The sequence below is a fragment of the Lucilia sericata genome, unplaced genomic scaffold, assembly GCF_015586225.1.
Source record: "Lucilia sericata isolate MDLA Ls3-8-SP2 unplaced genomic scaffold, ASM1558622v1 Contig001778F_arrow, whole genome shotgun sequence".
NCBI lineage: Eukaryota > Metazoa > Arthropoda > Insecta > Diptera > Calliphoridae > Lucilia > Lucilia sericata.
Window position 1 is genome coordinate 16,677 of NW_023995677.1, and position 19,670 is coordinate 36,346.

At 30.0% G+C, this 19,670-nt stretch overlaps 1 protein-coding gene across 1 annotated transcript in view; it reads right to left on the reverse strand.

Annotated features, from left to right (window-relative positions):
• The window catches only part of LOC119612633, a 40,424-nt gene that overhangs the window by 4,703 nt on the left and 16,051 nt on the right, over positions 1 to 19,670 (reverse strand). Inside the window, exons 4-5 of the mRNA XM_037968462.1 lie at positions 8,504 to 8,936; positions 7,748 to 7,845 (exon numbers count right to left, since the gene is read on the reverse strand). Of these exons, the coding sequence (XP_037824390.1) occupies positions 7,748 to 7,845; positions 8,504 to 8,936 (531 nt within the window). The remainder of the gene's footprint in view (positions 1 to 7,747; positions 7,846 to 8,503; positions 8,937 to 19,670) is intronic.

A 19,670-nucleotide genomic window follows, 5' to 3' on the forward strand; every position in this document is an offset into this window, starting at 1 on the left:
TTGCTTAACAAAATGTAAACATAAATATCGCTATTAGTGTTGCTGTGTTTTCATATTGCTATTTTTAATAAAAATTATCATAAATTTAAGGAAATTATTATTTTTATACCCACCATCAAAAAAGATGGGGGCTATATTGATTTTGTCATTTCGCTTGTAACACATCGAAATACTGATCATAAACCCATAAAAATATATATATTCTGGGTCCTTATTAAATTCAAAGACGATCTACACAGAAAAAATTATCAGTAGTTTATTTTCAATTAACATGTTTTTCTCTTTCTTTAATTTTAATTTGAGCAATTTTTTATTTGTCTTAATTATCTCGTTGTTTAAAACCTAAGTTTATAAATTTGATTAAATTTTTAATTGGTTCAATTAATTTTTTAATTGATTGAAAAAAAATTTCTGGCCAACTTTTCTATTTTAGTTTTTTTTTAAATATTTAATTTTGATTTCTTATGCTAACAATGTTTATAATTCTTAAATAGTCAATACGATTTTAGGCATATAATATTCAAGTTTCCTGACAATTTATAAAACATATGCTCAACGCATTGTTAAAGGTCAAGCATTCCTTTAACATTGTGAGTAATCAATTAATAATTTTATTGTTTTAATCATCAACTTAATTGGTTTTTAATACATTTTTTACCAAACAAACTAATTCATTTGATTAATAAATTAATTAAAATTAGATTTTATTTTTATTAAATATTTAATTTATACAATTAATGAATTAATCAATTTTAAATTTTGTCTCAATTATTGATATTAATTGTTCCGATTAATTCATTATTTGGAAAAAAAAGTATTTTTTTAATTTTTTTACAAATTTGATAATTGATATCATCATTTTGGTGATAGGTGCAAAACTTGCTTGATACAATTATTTTGATAATTGAAACATATTTTTAGTTTTTTCTGTGTAGCCATGTTTCATATGAGTCAAAAACTTTTTACCAAATTTTCTTAGGATCGGCCAATAATTGACCCTACCCCCATATAAGGTCCCCTTTTGAAATTGACTCTAATGCTGATGACTGGCTTAAACATACGAATATTGTGATGAAATTTGACACGCATAGGTTTCATGCAAGTTAATATCTCTCCACCAAACTATATGTGGATCGGTCCATAATTCCCTACCCCCCATATAAGGTCCCCTTCCGAAAATGACTTAAACACTCATTACTGGCCTAAACATTCGAGTATAGCGATGAAATTCGGTATAAGTAAGTTTCTTACGGACCAAAACCTCTCAACACAAGTAAATTTCTTACGAGATAAATAAAACCTTTCTACAAATTTTTTTAGGACTTTACCCTCCATATAAAGCCCCCTTCTAAAAATGACTATAACGCTCATTACTGGCTTAAAAATATGAATATAGTGACGAAATTTGACACACGAGCAAAAATCTCTCTACTAAATTTAGTGAGGATCGGTTCATAATTGACCCTACCGCCCATGCAAGGTCCCCTTCAGAAAATGCTCATTACTGGCTTAAAAATGCTAATATGGCAATAAAATTTTACACAATTAATTTCCTCGCGAGCCAAAATCTGTCTAACAAATTGTATGTGTATCGGTCCATAATTGACCCTATCCCCCATATAAGGTCCCCTTCAGAAAATTACTTAAACGATCTTTGCTGACTAAAAATACGAGTTATGAAATACGGTTACGAAATTCAGCATAAGAAACTATTATACGAACGTTAATCTTACTACCAAATTTCATGCGGAATCTATATACAAAATTTTTTGAGTATCGGTTCATAATTGACGCATATTAAGGTCCTCTTCAGAAAATTACTCATACGCTCACGGTTTAAAAATTGAATTTTTAAAAATTTATATTTTGTTAATTCAAAAGAGCTCGGTCCATAATTGACTTAAGCCATATTCCAAATATCATCCTGATGTTTATAGGGGAGCATTCCTTTTACGGCATACGGTTTGATAGTGGGTATATGAGATTTTTGAGTGTTACAAATTTTTGCCGAATTTTGGAGAGATAGTAGTATATTTGACAAAGTTATTAGCTAAAATGCCCAAATCGGAAGGTTCGGTAATATGGGGGCTAGGGCAAAACTTGGGCCGATCCCTATAAAATTTATTGTTGGCAATTATGTTTATATAAAACTCATTTGTGCCAAATTTCATCGTGATACTAGTGTTTATAAGTGAATTGTGGACATTTAAGTAATTTTATGAAGGGGGCTTTGTATAGCGGCTAGGGTCAAATAATTCCCGATCTTTACGAAAATCACTAGAATTATTAAGACATATATAAAACTAAGTTTTTTCAATTTTTGTAGAGATAGTGGATCATTTAACATAATTATGAGGTCAAAAGCCCTATTCGTGGGTCCGGTTGTATGGGGGCTAGGTGAAACAATGGACCGATTTCAACCATTTTCAATAGCGTTCGTGCTTGGATCAAGGAAAGAGCATGTTCCAAATTTCATCAAATTATCTCAAAAATTACGACCTGTAGAGTGCGCACAAGGTTTACATGGACACACAGACAGACAGACAGACAGACAGACAGACAGACAGACAGACAGACAGACAGACGGACATAGCTTAATCGACTCAGAAAGTGATTCTGAGCCGATTGGTATACTTTAAGATAGGAGTAGGACCAATATTTTTGGGTGTTACAAACATCAGCACAAACGCATAATACCCTCCCCACTATAGTGGTGTAGGATATAACAACTACTGCAATGATTTTTACTTTTGCAATCAATGCTTCATTCATTGCGTCAATTGTATAGCAATTATTTCTTCTTTGATTGTCTCAATTATTGTTTTTCTTTCAATTGTCAAAACCAAACGATTACATACGTTTTAAAGTTATATTGGTGTCTTAAATCATTTACCCTTTTATTGTCCTAAAACAACCACTGCAATCAATTTTACTTTTGCAATCATTGCGTCAATTGCATATCAATTATTTCTTATTTGATTGTCTCAATTATTGTTTTTCTTTTAATTGTCAAAACCAAAAGATGACATACGTATTAAAGTTGTATTGGTGTCTTTAATTAACTCCTTAAATTGTATCTGTTTCATAGAATTCGATGCTTTTTAATTGTCTCAACTTTTAAAGCAATATTTGCTTTCGTAACTGTTTCAGTTTTGATGAATTGATTACTCATATAATTGTCTGAGTTTTATTGTCTCAGTTTTAAGGTAATAATTATCTAATTGTCTCAATTGCACACAAATCGTGGTGTCTTACTTAACATTGCTCTTTACTTGGTTAGTATGAAAGTAGGATCTGAAGAAATACACCTAGTCAACCAGTTGGGTCAGAGACTCTGGTGGGAATTGAACCAAACTACCGGTGACACTTATATTTATACCATACACCACTATAGTGGGAAGGGTATTATGCGTTTGTGCTGATGTTTGTAACACCAAAAAATATTGGTCCTACACCCACCATAAAGTACACCAATTGGTTCAGAATCACTTCCTGAGTCGATTAAGCTATGTCCGTCCGTCCATCTGTCTGTCTGTCTGTCCGTCTGTCTGTCTGTGTGTCCATGTAAACCTTGTGCGCACTCTACAGGTCGCACTTTTTGAGATAATTTGATGGAAATTTGGAAAGAACTTCTCTTGGTCCAAGGACGAACGCTATTGAAAATGGTTGGAATCGGTCCATTATTTCACCTAGCCCCCATACAACCGAACCCCCCGAATAGGGCTTTTGATCTCATAATTATGTTAAATGATCTACTATCTCTACAAAAATTTGAAAAATTAAGTTTTATATATGTCTTAATAATTATAGTGATTTTCGTAAAGATCAGGCATTATTTGACCCTAGTCCCCATACAAAGTTCCCCTCAGAAAATGACTTGAATGTCCACAATTCACTTATAAACACTAGTATCTCGATGAAATTTGGCACAAATGAGTTTTGTATTGACATAATACCCAAAAAAAATTTTATAGGGATTGGCCCAAGTTGTGCCCTAGCCCCCATATAATCAAATATACTTCTATCTCTCCAAAAATCTGCACAACCAAGTTTGATATAATTATAAAAACACTGTAGATTTTTATAATGATCGGGCATTATTTGACCCTATCCCCCATTAAAATCCCCTTCAGCAAATTACTTTAATGTCCACAATTCACTTATAAACACTAGTATCACGATGAAATTTGCCACAAATAGATTTTATACAAAAATAAATGTCAACATTAAATTTTATAAGGATCGGACCAATTTTTGCCCTAGCCCCCATACAACCGGACCTACCGATTTGGGCCTTTTAGCTCATAACTACGACAAATATACTACAATCTTCCCAAAACTTGGCACAACTAAGTTTGATATAATTATAAATAACACTGTAATTTTTCGCCGTGATCGGAAATAAAAGTAGCCTATTGCCAGATATACAGGAATACGCTGTGAAAATTTTAAGAAAACCTATAAACACACAAACATATAAGCACACAAACATACAAACAAACACACATTCATGTTTATATATGTATATAGATAATTCCCAATAATACATTTTATAAGGATCGGCTCAATTTCTGCCCTAGCCCCCATACATCCGGAACTTCCGATTACGTTCTTTTATCTTTTAACTACTATCTATCCAAAAATCGGCACAATGTGGTGATATTTGTAACACTCAAAAATATTTGTCCTTATTAAGCTATGTCCGTCTTTGTGACAGTGTAAACCTTGTGTGCATGCAACAGATCACAATTTTTAATATAATTTGTTAAAATGGGACACATACTATTCTCTGGATTCAATGACGAAGGCTGTTGAAAATGATTGAAATCGGTCTTTTATTTCTCCTAGTCAGCATACAACCGTACATGAACAGACATTATTTGGAACCTATATAAGATTAACAGTAATGCTTAATTATTGAAATCAATCACATTTAATATTCGCAATTGGTGTAGGGTGTCATATGGTCGGCCACGCCCGACTATAATTTCTTACTTGTTTTAATTATAAAGTAGTTATTACTTTCTTTAGTGTATAAGTTTAAAAGCAATATTATTCTTGCACTTTTAACCGTTCCAGTTTAAAACTAATTGTAAACTGTTGCTCTTGAACTAATACTTTAACCATTTGCTGCTTATGTTTATGACAATCCTTGCAATTTAATTAGTTTCAAAGCTAATATAGCTCTTTCTTCAGTAAGTTATTTTCTTTTTAATTCAGTTTCTTGTAAAAAAAAAATAATATGTTACTTAACTCACAAAATCCTTTTTTACAAATTTTTACAAGCAAATTTATATTAAAGTATCAATTGTTAATATTTAAACAATCCATTTTATATTATTTCAAAAATTTTTATCAGACAACATTCAATATTAACAAACCATTGTAATTTGACAACAGCTTAAAGAATAATAAAATAGGAGAAAATCAAAGTTTTGTACATAAATTCTCTGCTTAATAAATTCCTTAAGGACCTTCAGCGTAAATGTTAAATATTTTATGGACTTTTTTTTTTTTTGTTTCTTGACATTTATTATCTATTCACAAATACACAGTCTTTAAATAATTAGGCTAAATTACCAACTAAAGACACAATTTAAAGAAACTCCTGCTGTTGTGGCTGATGTTGCTATATTGTCACCAGAAGACATATTTCTTGAAATAACATTACTTACTTGTCTCCTGGACAATATTGAAATTTGTTGCCATTGTGTAATTGAATTTTATTTTCTCGTCATAATAAATTGATAGAACAAACAAGAAACCAAAAAATAAACAAAACAAAAAACACCAACAAATAAGTGAAAAAAGTGGCGTAGAGAATGATGAGTTTTTACGTGTGCAAGATTTGTTTGCAGTGATAAAAGATTTCTCCTCAAAATAAAATGGAAAAAAACAACATTTTTAGAAGAGAAATATTGGCAAACAGTCGTAAATAAAATCAAAATGTACTGTGGGTTATGTAGCCGGCATACTTTTATGCGTACGTATAGACTATTATATGTAGGGGAAGAACAAAAAAGAGAAACATAAAAAATAATAAACTACTTAAAATTTCAAACAACATGAAAAACCATAAAATATAATAGAGTTTTCTTTCATTTTTTTATGGCTTAAAAACGTATATAAAAGAGCGACCAGCAGCCTGAAGAATGTTGGTAAACAAAAGGACAAAACGATAAAGATGAAAAACGAAGCTTTGGTTGAAAAGGGGGAGTTTCATAGACAAAAAAATTGAATTAGTTTTTAGCGAAAAAGATTGTAAATATTTTTATTGAAATTCCACGCCTTCTTTTTACGCCTACTTTTTATAGAAAACTCATGTCCAACCAGAATCAATGGTCAACAACACATAGGATATGGAAGATACTATTAAACTCCTAATGGTCTCCACACTTGCTGTAAGCAGTATCATGAAGGAAACGATAATGAGACCCTACAATTATAGAACTTGGTTTTGCAGCTTTTTGTCTAGGTACGAGTATATTAAACATAATTATGAACTTGAAAGCCCTATTCGTCGGGTTCAATTGTATGGGGGCTAGGTGAAATAATGGACAGATCTTAGGCATTTTTAATAGGCTTTGTCCCTGGGGCAATAGAAGATCATGTACCAAATGTCATTGAATTATCTTTAAATCGACTCACTAAAGTGGTGTAGGGTAAAAAAAAGTCGAAACCCAGATACCAAAGTATACTTTTCTAAAGGATTGATCTGCACCGAATTCGAATATGGACTCAAGCTTTAGATTTAGATATCTCAGAGAATGAAGCAGATATAAAAGAGGTTAAACCTTTGTTTTAAAGTCATGAAATGTCATTCTTATGGAAAGACATCTTCTCAGGAAGTACCGATAAGATGTCGAAATATTTAGAATTATGCAATACCTAATTGTTCATGTTTTTTGAGGAATTCTCTCCTAAAGAACAACAAGTTCACCTCTTTCTGCAATTGATGTCTTCGATATGGCTGTGAGTGGAATCTTAAGAATTAACTCTTGAGACTTTGACCATGAACTGTCTCACATCAATCAAATTAATCAAGACCCATACAATAAGAGTGAAATTTTTTAATTCCCTTTCATATCCCAGACGATTCTGGAGTTGTCGAGTTGTTGTATATGTTCTAGTTCATAAGGACATTGAGGGGAAATAAAATTGATTACAAATGTGCAATTAACGGGAAAAAACTATCAGTGGACGAAATTGTTTCAAAAAAAGATATTTATATTTTCCTGTCTGTAGTATAGAATATGATCAAGGAATGGATTACAGAACATATAAAATATTACAACTACAGGATACACATTGTATTTCAAACCTGCATTTCGCAGAACAGGACCTTTTCATTATTAGTTATGACACTACAGTATTGCATGCACCTATAAAGTACTCTGTACGATTTACCAGTTCTACAAGAGAACGGACTAAGAAATATTGGTAGTAGATAGTGTATTTATATGGTGGAGAAGTTTTTTCTTCAGTTACTGTAGATCTGATTCCCTAAGATTAAAAGTTAAGTGCTGTTGAAAAGACTCGTTGTCCAAATTTGTAACACCTTAAGTAAACCATAGACCACATTGCAAACCTATTCAATGCATTTTGCTAAAAGCAGTTTCTAAATTTTCCTACGAAACTGCCCATAATTTAATAACTACAAAAGAAATACATGTTTAAACAAGGTGGTTCTGTGTTTGTATTCGGTATAAATAGAATAGATGTCAGGCATAATACTGATGATACTCACCATTAATCACATGAACCATAACACTGGCACTGCTGGCTGTGGTGGGTTGACAGGTGTAGTTACCAGTATCTGATGTTTGGGCATTCGAAATGCGTAGTCTAAAAATAGTACAATAAAAATGAAAGAATGAAAAAGCAACCAAATTATTTAAAGTCATAAGACAAAGGAAAGCAAACATAAAGAAGAAAAAAAAACAGCAACAAAAGTTGCTAAAACCCAACAAGCAGTGAGTCAAGCTTATTTTATACTTAATCCTCGTTTTTCCAATTTAAAATAAAGTATAAACTTTAAATTTAGAAGTTGATTTGAAAATAAATTACAAAGCAGGCTATGGTCCAAGCAATCTACTGAATAGTCTATGGACTTGTCTGTTGACTAGTCTTTGAACAAGTTTGTGGACTAGCTGTTTACCAGACCAGTTAAGCATAAATAAATTACTAAAATTTTAAAATAAATTGCTGCGATTTGAGATTGAGTTTAATTGCAATTCATTGTAAATCTATGTTTGCTGGGAATTTTTGTAATAAAATTGTGCGTGTATATGTACTCGATTTTATGAGTTTGTACTTTAGACTTTGTCCTTGAGAGTACCCAAAAATTAGAGCAATAGCACAAAAGTTAAAGAGACAAATGTTACATTGCCATAATCTATTTTTACAAAACATACACTAAGATCCTCAGATAGTAACCAGAAGCAGAAACCAAACAAAATTCGAAAATAAAAAAACAACTACAAAAACAACCTCAATAATTTACCTTGATTTCATGGTATCACCCAATTGTGACTCCATAGCAATGCGTTGAGCAAAATCTTGTGTTATTTCGTTTGTTAAGATTTGTGGTATTTGTTCAGAATCTGTAACACCAACAGCAGCAGCACCCCCACCACCATAAATACCATCATGAAGCTGTTGCCTCTGCTGCAAAAGATTTTGTTCCACAACATTAACTTTATTTTGCCCCAACGCAGTGGGTGTAGTAACACGTGACATAGGAAATACTGGCTCTTCGTGTGTATTGTCATTTATATCGAATGGTGTAATCATGTATTCGCCACGATACCAATAGATGGGACCAATATCCTTAACCGACGGCTGGTGTACAATACATGTGAGTATAATGGCACTGCCAACTTTAAAATGTAAATCAGCTGGTCCTGTTATAACAGCCTTAGCATCTGGTGATATCTCTGCAATGACATACATAAAAGTTATTGAATATTATTAGTAAAAGTTGTTGTTGGTTGTGGGTAAAGAAAATTGCTTTAAAAGTAGTTTTATGTTGTTGTTTTATTTTTTATTATTTTTTTTTTTTCTTACAAAAACATTTTGATTTTATTAAAAGTTTTTTTAGATGGAAAAGTTTTTGGTATATAGATTTTTTTTGTATTAATGTGTTGTTTCTAGATAACGAGCGAGTAGTTTGAGCACAAATTTTACTTGTATTTTGTTATTGTAACAAAAACAAAATACAAGTAAAATTTTAACTCAAACTACTCACACGTTATCTAGAAACAACACATAAGACAAATTACAACTAAAATATTTATATGGAATATTTATTAGAATTTTGAATATTTTTGTTATATTAAGAAAAATTAAAAGCGAAATATTTATATGGAATTTCAATAACAATTTGGCAATATGTATATTGTTATTGAAACGTATTTTACAATAACTACAACATATCATTACTTAACTACTTCGGCACTGCAGTATTTTTTAATGTTAAGCGTAAGAAGAAAATATACCATAGTACTGAATTACACAGAGCAATACGAAAAAATATAACCATATACGGACAATAATACATGAAAGTCCAAAAAAGTACCTGTGTCTCCAAGATTTGCCCAAAGTCATGTACTTTTTTTATGGGCCTCCAATAGGCGAAGTTGTAGCTCTTTACATAAAGAACAACAATTGCAAACAAAAACTCCCTTAAAATTTAGTTTTTTTATTTATTTATATATTATTTAAAATGCTTGTCAAAATTAGGTGTATACTCAATATTTTATATCAATAAATAATAAACACGTATACGTATAGGTGTCGTTAATAAAAGTTGTGCAATTTCACAATGTGAAATTTTCCACTTAAAATATATATTTTTTTTTTGACAAGAGCTAATACTTGGTCTCAGAGAGTAAATCAGAATTTCGAACGGTTTGCAAGATATGAGGCTGAGAATCATTCATCATCACTCTTTTGCAAAAATGACACCGAGGCCCTTACAAAAGTACATGACCTTAAGCAAAACTAGAAGAACGAATATCTTTTTTCTTCTTAGTTAGTTAGTTAGTTAGTTAGTTAGTTAGTTAGTTAGTTAGTTAGTTAGTTAGTTAGTTAGTTAGTTAGTTAGTTAGTTAGTTAGTTAGTTAGTTAGTAGTTAGTTAGTTAGTTAGTTAGTAGTAGTTAGTTAGTTAGTTAGTTAGTTAGTTAGTTAGTTAGTTAGTTAGTTAGTTAGTTAGTTAGTTAGTAGTTAGTTAGTTAGTTAGTTAGTTAGTTAGTTAGTTAGTTAGTTAGTTAGTTAGTTAGTTAGTTAGTTAGTTAGTTAGTTAGTTAGTTAGTTAGTTAGTTAGTTAGTTAGTTAGTTAGTTAGTTAGTTAGTTAGTTAGTTAGTTAGTTAGTTAGTTAGTTAGTTAGTTAGTTAGTTAGTTAGTTAGTTAGTTAGTTAGTTAGTTAGTTAGTTAGTTAGTTAGTTAGTTAGTTAGTTAGTTAGTTAGTTAGTTAGTAGTTAGTTAGTTAGTTAGTTAGTTAGTTAGTTAGTTAGTTAGTTAGTAGTTAGTTAGTTAGTTAGTTAGTTAGTTAGTTAGTTAGTTAGTTAGTTAGTTAGTTAGTTAGTTAGTTTAGTTAGTTAGTTAGTTAGTTAGTTAGTTAGTTAGTTAGTTAGTTAGTTAGTTAGTTAGTTAGTTAGTTAGTTAGTTAGTTAGTTAGTTAGTTAGTTAGTTAGTTAGTTAGTTAGTAGTTAGTTAGTTAGTTAGTTAGTTAGTTAGTTAGTTAGTTAGTTAGTTAGTTAGTTAGTTAGTTAGTTAGTTAGTTAGTAGTTAGTTAGTTAGTTAGTTAGTTAGTTAGTTAGTTAGTTAGTTAGTTAGTTAGTTAGTTAGTTAGTTAGTTAGTTAGTTAGTTAGTTAGTTAGTTAGTTAGTTAGTTAGTTAGTTAGTTAGTAGTTAGTTAGTTAGTTAGTTAGTTAGTTAGTTAGTTAGTTAGTTAGTTAGTTAGTTAGTTAGTTAGTTAGTTAGTTAGTTAGTTAGTTAGTTAGTTAGTTAGTTAGTTAGTTAGTTAGTTAGTTAGTTAGTTAGTAGTTAGTTAGTTAGTTAGTTAGTTAGTTAGTTAGTTAGTTAGTTAGTTAGTTAGTTAGTTAGTTAGTTAGTTAGTTAGTTAGTTAGTTAGTTAGTTAGTTAGTTAGTTAGTTAGTTAGTTAGTAGTTAGTTAGTTAGTTAGTTAGTTAGTTAGTTAGTTAGTTAGTTAGTTAGTTAGTTAGTTAGTTAGTTAGTTAGTTAGTTAGTTAGTTAGTTAGTTAGTTAGTTAGTTAGTTAGTTAGTTAGTTAGTTAGTTAGTTAGTAGTTAGTTAGTTAGTTAGTTAGTTAGTTAGTCAGTTAGTGAATTATAGAAAATGATATAACTAAAAATTTAAAATTTTTCTTCATTAAAAACCACTGATACGTAATGATTTTTTAATGATTTGTTTCTTCTTTTTTCAAAATTTCGTTGTTAGCTAAGTTAGCAGTATTAACATTTCTGTTTAAAAATTAAATTTCATACGTGGATTTACATACTCAATTCCTCAATACTAAATCCAAGAAAACAATTTTTGAAATACTTAAATGAAATTAGTGACAAAAGAAAAATTTTAAAGTATCTAAAAATGTGTAATATTCATTAATATATGTATCTCTAAGTCTGCACTTCAACTCAATTATGTTGGTTAGAATTAAATCAATACCTGTTTCATACAATGGTTTCCTAAGTGATAATCTCATTTAAGTTAAAAGTATTTATAAAGTACATACTTTTGAAACACTACATAGATTTGTGGCATAAACAAAAATGTTAAAAAATTATATTCCTTACTGTAAATTTTTACTTTTGAAGGATTTTTTTTAAATCTATTAAAAATATTTATTATTAGCAAGGAAGTTGCTAGGTTGTTATACATTAAGAAGTATTAATTAAAATTGTCATTTTATTAAATCTTTCTCGAGTAGTATTATAAAAACTTTTTAGGGATTTTTTTTTTATTTGTTTTTTAACTATAGAAACCGGTAGGGATATAATTTCAGCATTAACACAGCCTACGCCATTATAAATGTTAAGTATGATTTTCGTTTTAATGTTTTTAAATTAAAACTTTTTTATCTTAAACATACGTTTGTATGTATATTTATGTGTAGCATTCTAAACCACTGCACTTGATGTAATTATCTTTTTGAATTAAATTTATTACTTTAATTTTAGAAAATATTTTTAAAATTAAAAAATTTCTTATATTATTTTTAAACACAAAATTTAATTATAATATAAATAATATGTACTTATATTAGATTTAAAAAAATTATATTAAAAATTTTTAAAATTGATATGTGTTTAATTTAATAACTATGCATACATAATTTTTCTATCAATGATATTTATATGATTGTGGTTTTATTTTTTTAACAATTTATATATACATTAGACCGACTCATAAAAAATGGGGCTTGAGTAATTTTTCACAAAATATATATAGTGCTACTACACAAAAAAATTTGGGTTCAATATTGACCGTTTGTGAGGATCTGGATCGTTTTCGTAAAAATATGGGAATGAGATTGTTATGGAACACTATTTAAAAGGTTTTATGAAACTGCGCTTAACGATGTATAAAGACTGAAGTACATTGCTAAAACGCCTTAAAATCTAAAAGAACACATAATATTTTCTACATCCATACATATAAGCACATATAAAAAGAAAGAGTGTTATATTCGGATATGCCGAATCTTATATATCAATCATTAAATCGCATAGTGTAAAAGGAATGCCCTATTTTATTGCAAAGTCTTAATATCAAACAAACCTTACCTATAGGGAACATATGCTGAAAATTTTAACCCTCTAGTTCTTTTCTTTTGAACTCTATCGTGCTTTCAACAGACAGACGGACAGATGGATGGACAGACAGACAGATAGACGGACGGACACCAGTAAACTAAAAGATTTTTTCCAATATTAAATATTAAAAAATTCTATTTTCTTATAAGAAACTTTAATACTTTGTTTAACTTTAAATTGAAATTGTATTATTCCTAAAAAAAATGATAACAGCAAAAAAGGAAGAAAACGAAATAAAAATATTTTCATTTCTATGAATTGATGTTGAATATTAAGTAATACATTTTAAATAATTTTATTTAAAATAACTGACAACAAAATATTTGGAAAAGAAGAGCATGCAAATCTTTTATTCCTGAAGCATTTTTTAAGTAAAAAAGTGAATTCTGTTGTATGTATATAAATATGCAAAACTATTTGTCCATTTTTTCAAGTTACATACTATGTATAAAATTAAATTTTAACATTATATGGAAATTTTTATATCCAACACACAAATGTTTTTAAACCGACTTGTGCGTATCATTTATTCAGATGCAATTTGTACAAAAAGCAATTAAATGCATTTCTACTAAAATTATTATAGAGTTTTACTTGTGACCATTTTATATTAATAGTATTCATGTTTTTGCAATTACACATAAATGTCATGATAATAAACAATAATTGTCATGGAATCTACTTGACATTGGTCACATTTACCATTTGTAGAAATTATGTGGTGTTGATATTTTGAGAGCGAAAATTACTTACATACCTGTGATTTTCTGAAGAGAACCTTGTACGTACCCATGCTATGAACCGATCGTGAAAAAGTCTTGAATAAAATTTTCGTATACAAAACTAATATTTGTGCCAAATTTTGCATCAATAGCATTATTTGGTAATGAGTAATGTGCGTTTAAGAGATTTTCGTAAAAGGGCCTTGTATGGGAGCTATGACCAATTACGTATATAAAGACAAATTTTTAAAATTCTGTATCTATATCATTATTTGGTAATGAGTATTGAGCTATGACCAAATAAGGACCGATCGTAAAACAATTTTATAGTGTAATGTATGTATATAAGAGCAATATTTTTGCTAAATGTATGGATATCAATATTTGGTAATGAGTTATGTGCTTTTAACTGATTTTTGGGAGCTATAACCAAGGATGGACCTTCTATGGGAGCTATGACCAATTATGGAGCGATCGGAAAAAAATGTCATACTAATATTTCTGTATGAGAGAGTAATAATTGTACCAAATTTTATATGGATATCTTAATTTAGTAATGAGTTATGCGCATTTAAGTGATTTTCGGGAGGGGACCTTGTATGGGAGCTATGTCCAATTATGGACCGATCCAGTTAATTTTTCCTCTGAATGAATTCTATTGATATAAGATTTTAATTTGTAAAATATTGTGAAGATATCGACATTCTGACGGAAGTTATTAACAAAAAAAACATTTTTCGGGAATATGTACTTTTGTATGGCAGGTATATGAAATTGTGGACCGATTCTGTCAATTTCCAGCAAGAGTCAAGCTCTTGTGTAGTAAATGCTTATTTTTTCGAGGTTGTTTTAAATTTTGATTCATAACTTTTCCCAGTGTGAACTGATTTTGCTCATTTTTATACCCTCCACCACCATCAGTGGTGATAGAGGGTATATATAACTTTGTCATTCCGTGTGTAACACCAAGAAATATTCATCTGAGACCCAACAAAGTATATATATTCTGGGTCCTTACCAAATTCTGAGTCGATTTAGCTATGTCCGTCTGTCCGTCTGTCCGTCCGTCTGTCCGTCTGTCTGTGTAAAACACGCTCACGATAAAACGAAGCAATAGTGCTTAACCAAATTCACCCAAAATGTTCTTCATTTTCCTAAGTTGTTTGGTATTGCAAATGGGCAAAATCGGTTCACACCGGGAAAAGTTATGAATCAAAATTTAAAACAACCTCGGAAAAAAATAAGCATTTTTTATACATTCTGATGTAGTTTTCTCGAAAACTATGCAAGATAATTCCATGGAAATCACCATACATTCGTTTCTGCACAAGATCTTGATCCCTGCTGAAAATTACCAGAATCGGTCCACAATTTCATATACCTCCCATACAAAAGTACATATTCCCGGAAAATTGGTTTTTTGTTAATAACTTCCGCCACAATGCCGATATCTTCACAAAATTTTACAAATTAAAATCTTATATCAATAGAATTCTTTCAGAGGAAAAATTTTATGGATCGCTCCATAATTGGACATAGCTCCCATACAAGGTCCCCTCCCGAAAATCACTTAAACGCGCATAACTCATTACTAAATTAAGATATCCAAATAAAATTTGGTATAAATATTGCCCATATGCATAGAAATATTACTGTGAAATTTTTTTCCGATCGGTCCATAATTGGTCATAGCTCCCATACAAGGTCCCCTCCCGAAAATTAGTTAAACACGCATAACTCATTTCTAAATTAAGATATCCATATAAAATTTGGTACAAGTATTACTCGTATGCACAGAAATTTTACTGTGAAATTTTTTTTCGATCGGTCCATAATTGGTCATAGCTCCCATACAAGGCCCCCTCCCGAAAATCACTTAAACGCGCAAAACTCATTACTGAATTAAGATATCCATATAAAATTTGGTATAAGTATTGGCTATATGCATAGAAATATTACTGTGAAATTTTTTTCCGATCGGTCGATAATTGGTCATAGCTCCCATACAAGGTCCCCTCCCAAAAATCACTTAAACGCGCATAACTCATTACTAAATGAAGATATCCATATAAAATTTGGTATAAGTATTGCCCATATGCATAGAAATATTACTGTGGTATTTTTTTTCCCATCGGTCCATAATTGATCATAGCTCCCATACAAGGTCCCCTCCCGAAAATCACTTAAACGCGTATAACTCATTACTAAATTAAGATATCAATATAAAATTTGGCACAAGTATTACTCATATTCACAGAAATATTACTGTGACATTTTTTTTTCGATCGGTCCCTAATTGGTCATAGCTCCCATACAAGGTCCCCTCCCGAAAATCACTTAAACGCGCATAACTCATTACTAAATTAAGATATCCATATAAAGTTTGGTACAAGTATTACTCATATTCACAGAAATATTACTGTGACATTTTTTTTCGATCGGTCCATAATTGGTCATAGCTCCCATACAAGGTCCCCTCCCTAAAATCACTTAAACGCGCATAATTCATTACTAAATTAAGATATCCATACAAAATTTGGTATAAGTATTGCCCATATGCATAGAAATATTACTGTGAAAGTTTTTTCCGATCGGTCCATAATTGGTCATAGCTCCCATACAAGGTCCCCTCCCGAAAATCACTTAAACGCGTATAACTCATTACTTAATTAATATACCCATATAAAATTTGGTTCAAATATTACTGATATGTACAGAAATATTACAGATAAAATTTTTTTCCGATCGGTCCATAACTGGTCATAGCTCCCATACAAGGTCCCTTCCCGAAAATCACTTAAACGCGTATAACTAATTACTAAATTAAGATATCCATATAAAGTTTGGCAGAAATATTGCTCATATACAGAGAAATATTACTCTGAAGTTGTTTTCCTATCGATCCATAATTGATCATAGCTCCCATACAAGGTCCCTTTCAGAAAAACACTTAAAGGCACATAACTCATTACCAAAAAATGATATTAATAAATACTATTTTTGTTCATAAATACTATTTTGCAATGCAAAAACCCTTAATGTCATTTCAAAATTTTTTCACAATCGGTTCATCCTTGGTCATAGCTCCCATACAAGGTTCCTTCCCGAAAATGACTTAAACGCACATAACTCATTACCAAATCTTGATATCCATACATTTAGCAAAAATATTGCTCTTATATACATAAATTAAACTATAAAATTGTTTTACGATCGGTCCATATTTGGTCATAACTCTCATACTAGATCCCCTCCAGAAAATCGCTTAAATGCACAATATTCATGATATAAATACAAAATTTTGAAATTTTGTCTTTATATACTTAATTGGTCATAGCTCCCATACAAGGTCCTTTTACGAAAAGCTCCTAAAGGCACATTTCTCATTACCAAATAAAGCCATTGATACAACATTTGGCACAAATAATAGTTTTGTATACAAAAATTATATTTCAAGATTTTTTCTCGATAGGTTCATAACATGGGTGCGGTGGGTCCCATACAAGGTTCCCTTCAGAAATTGACTAAAACGCACATTACTTATTACTAAATTACGATATAGATACAAAATTTTACTGAAATATAGTTTTTATGTACAGAAATTTTGCTTAAAGAATTTTTTACGATCGGTCTATATTTGGTCATATCTCTCATACTAGGTCCTGTCCCTAAAAGCGCTTTAACCGTATTTAACTATTTGCATTATCAATTTGTGTAGAACAAAATTATATATGTATGTATTTTGAAAATCCTTAAATCTTTCACACACATGCATACATGTAAATACTAAATATCGCTAAGGCATATCTTAGGGCGCTATAAAAATTTAAAAGAAAGTGGCGTTTCTAATGTTCAATAAATCTTGGAATTCTAGTAGATTTAAGCTGTTTAAATCTTGGGATTTTTCTATTTAAGACATGAGAAAACTTATTTCTACAAATATTTTATTAATTAATACAAAAGTTGCTGGTGGAGGGTATTTAAGATTCGGCTCAGCCGAATATAGCACTCTAACTTGTCAATACTAAAAACAACTTAGGAAAATGAAAAACATTTTGGGTGAATTTGGTTAAATTCTATTGCTTGAGCGTTTTTTACACAGACAGACGCACAAACAGACATAGCTAAATCGACTCAGAATTTGATAAGGACCCATTTGTTGGGTCTCAGATGAATATTTCTGGGTGTTACACACGGAATGACAAAGTTATATATATCCTCTATCACCACTGATGGTGGAGGAGGGTATAAAAAGAAAGAAAGTCAAGGGTTTGCCCTAACTGGGTCTTTGTGGGATTATGCAATAGAACGATTTAGCTTAAACTTTTGAAAATGCTATTGGATGCAAAAAGAAGCATATAGGGGGCTGCAATTTTCTACGACATGTTGTTGTATAGTATTTAAATTCAGAAATTTCACTTAGTCCCTTTACTAATATCTTCTCTGAAATCGTAGTCGTGTTAAAATTTTGCACAAGTATGTTCTAAGTTTTGAGATTTCATACTGTAAATAATACCGAAAATCAGGCCACATATAAACCTATCTCTCATATAATAACCTTTAGAGAATATCCTTAACATTCATAATTTCATTTAAAATAAATAATTGTATAAATATGGAAAAAAAATATTTTTTTTTAGTTTATAATGTTTACGCAGTAAATGCAAAAGTTAAAAGGTTAATTTATATGTGCATCGCTTAACACTCATGATGAAGGTTAAAAAAAGTAAAAAAAACTCTTAAAATTAAATGAAGTATACATATAGTTATCAATAATAAATAGTTTTTTTTTTTTTTTTGTATAAAATTTATTATTGAAAATACTTAATAGCAAATACTTTTCAATAATGTAGGTATTTTTTTTTTCATTTTATTAAGTGCCAATTGAAAAACTTTACTACTACTTAGTACCAATTAAAATATTGCCCAAAGTGTTGGCAAATATTTAAATTGTATTTTTTATATCCACCATTAAAAATGACAAAATCAATATACCCCCATATATTGAATTTGTTATTCTGTTTATAACATATCAAAATATTAATCGTAGATCCACAAAATTAAATACATACTACATACATATATTCTGGATTCTTATTGAATTCTAAGACGATCTAGTCGGTTCACTGTTGACATCACGATAGGGCCCTAAAGTAAATAGCTAGAGGGCTGAAATTGTTCACAAATAGTCCATATAGGTAGATAAAATTTAACCTAAACAAATATTATAACAAACTAAATCTATCTGGTAAATTTCATAAGTCTCGTGGTAAATGAGTGATCACATATGCATAATTCTACTTAAAATTATATTTAAAGTCTTTAAACAATATTTAAAGTCTTTATAACAATCTATATATATATAATAAGTAAGAAGTCTATATTCGCCTTTGCCGAATCTTATATACCCTTCACCATATTGTGTTTAAAAAATATTAATTTTATAAAATGTCAATTTATTTCATATTTCCGACTTAAGCAAAACAAGAGAAACAACAACAATGCTAAACGAAATAAAAAACAGAAAAAACAAAATACACAACGTAATGAAACCACAGCCATCCAAACATTCGAAACAATATACACAAAAACAAAATACACAAGACGATGAAACCAAAGACATCCAAACATATGAAACGAAATACATACACAAAAAAAAAACAAAAACAAAATACACATCGCAATGAAACCAACCTTTTATACAATAAGCAGTGTTGTTGTTGCTTTTTTGATGAAATTTTCAGAGGTTGTCTCGGATTTTTGCTCATATCTCCGTTCAATAGGAAACTTCTCGAAAGTATGTCCAACAGAATTATTGAAGATTTGGATCCTGAAGATATCTGGGGTCTTCAGAAAATTGATTTCAACAAACACACAGACAGACGGACAGACAGACAGACGGACATAGCTTAATCGACTCCGCTATCTATAAGGACTCGGAATATATATACTTTATAGGGTCGGAAAATTATATTGTAGAAATTACAAACGGAATGACAAACTTATATATACCCTTCTCACGAAGGTGAAGGGTATAAAAATGAATGTGTGTTTTTTTGTTTGTTTGAAGTCTATAGTCTGCTAAACGGCTAGACCGATTTTCTTCAAATT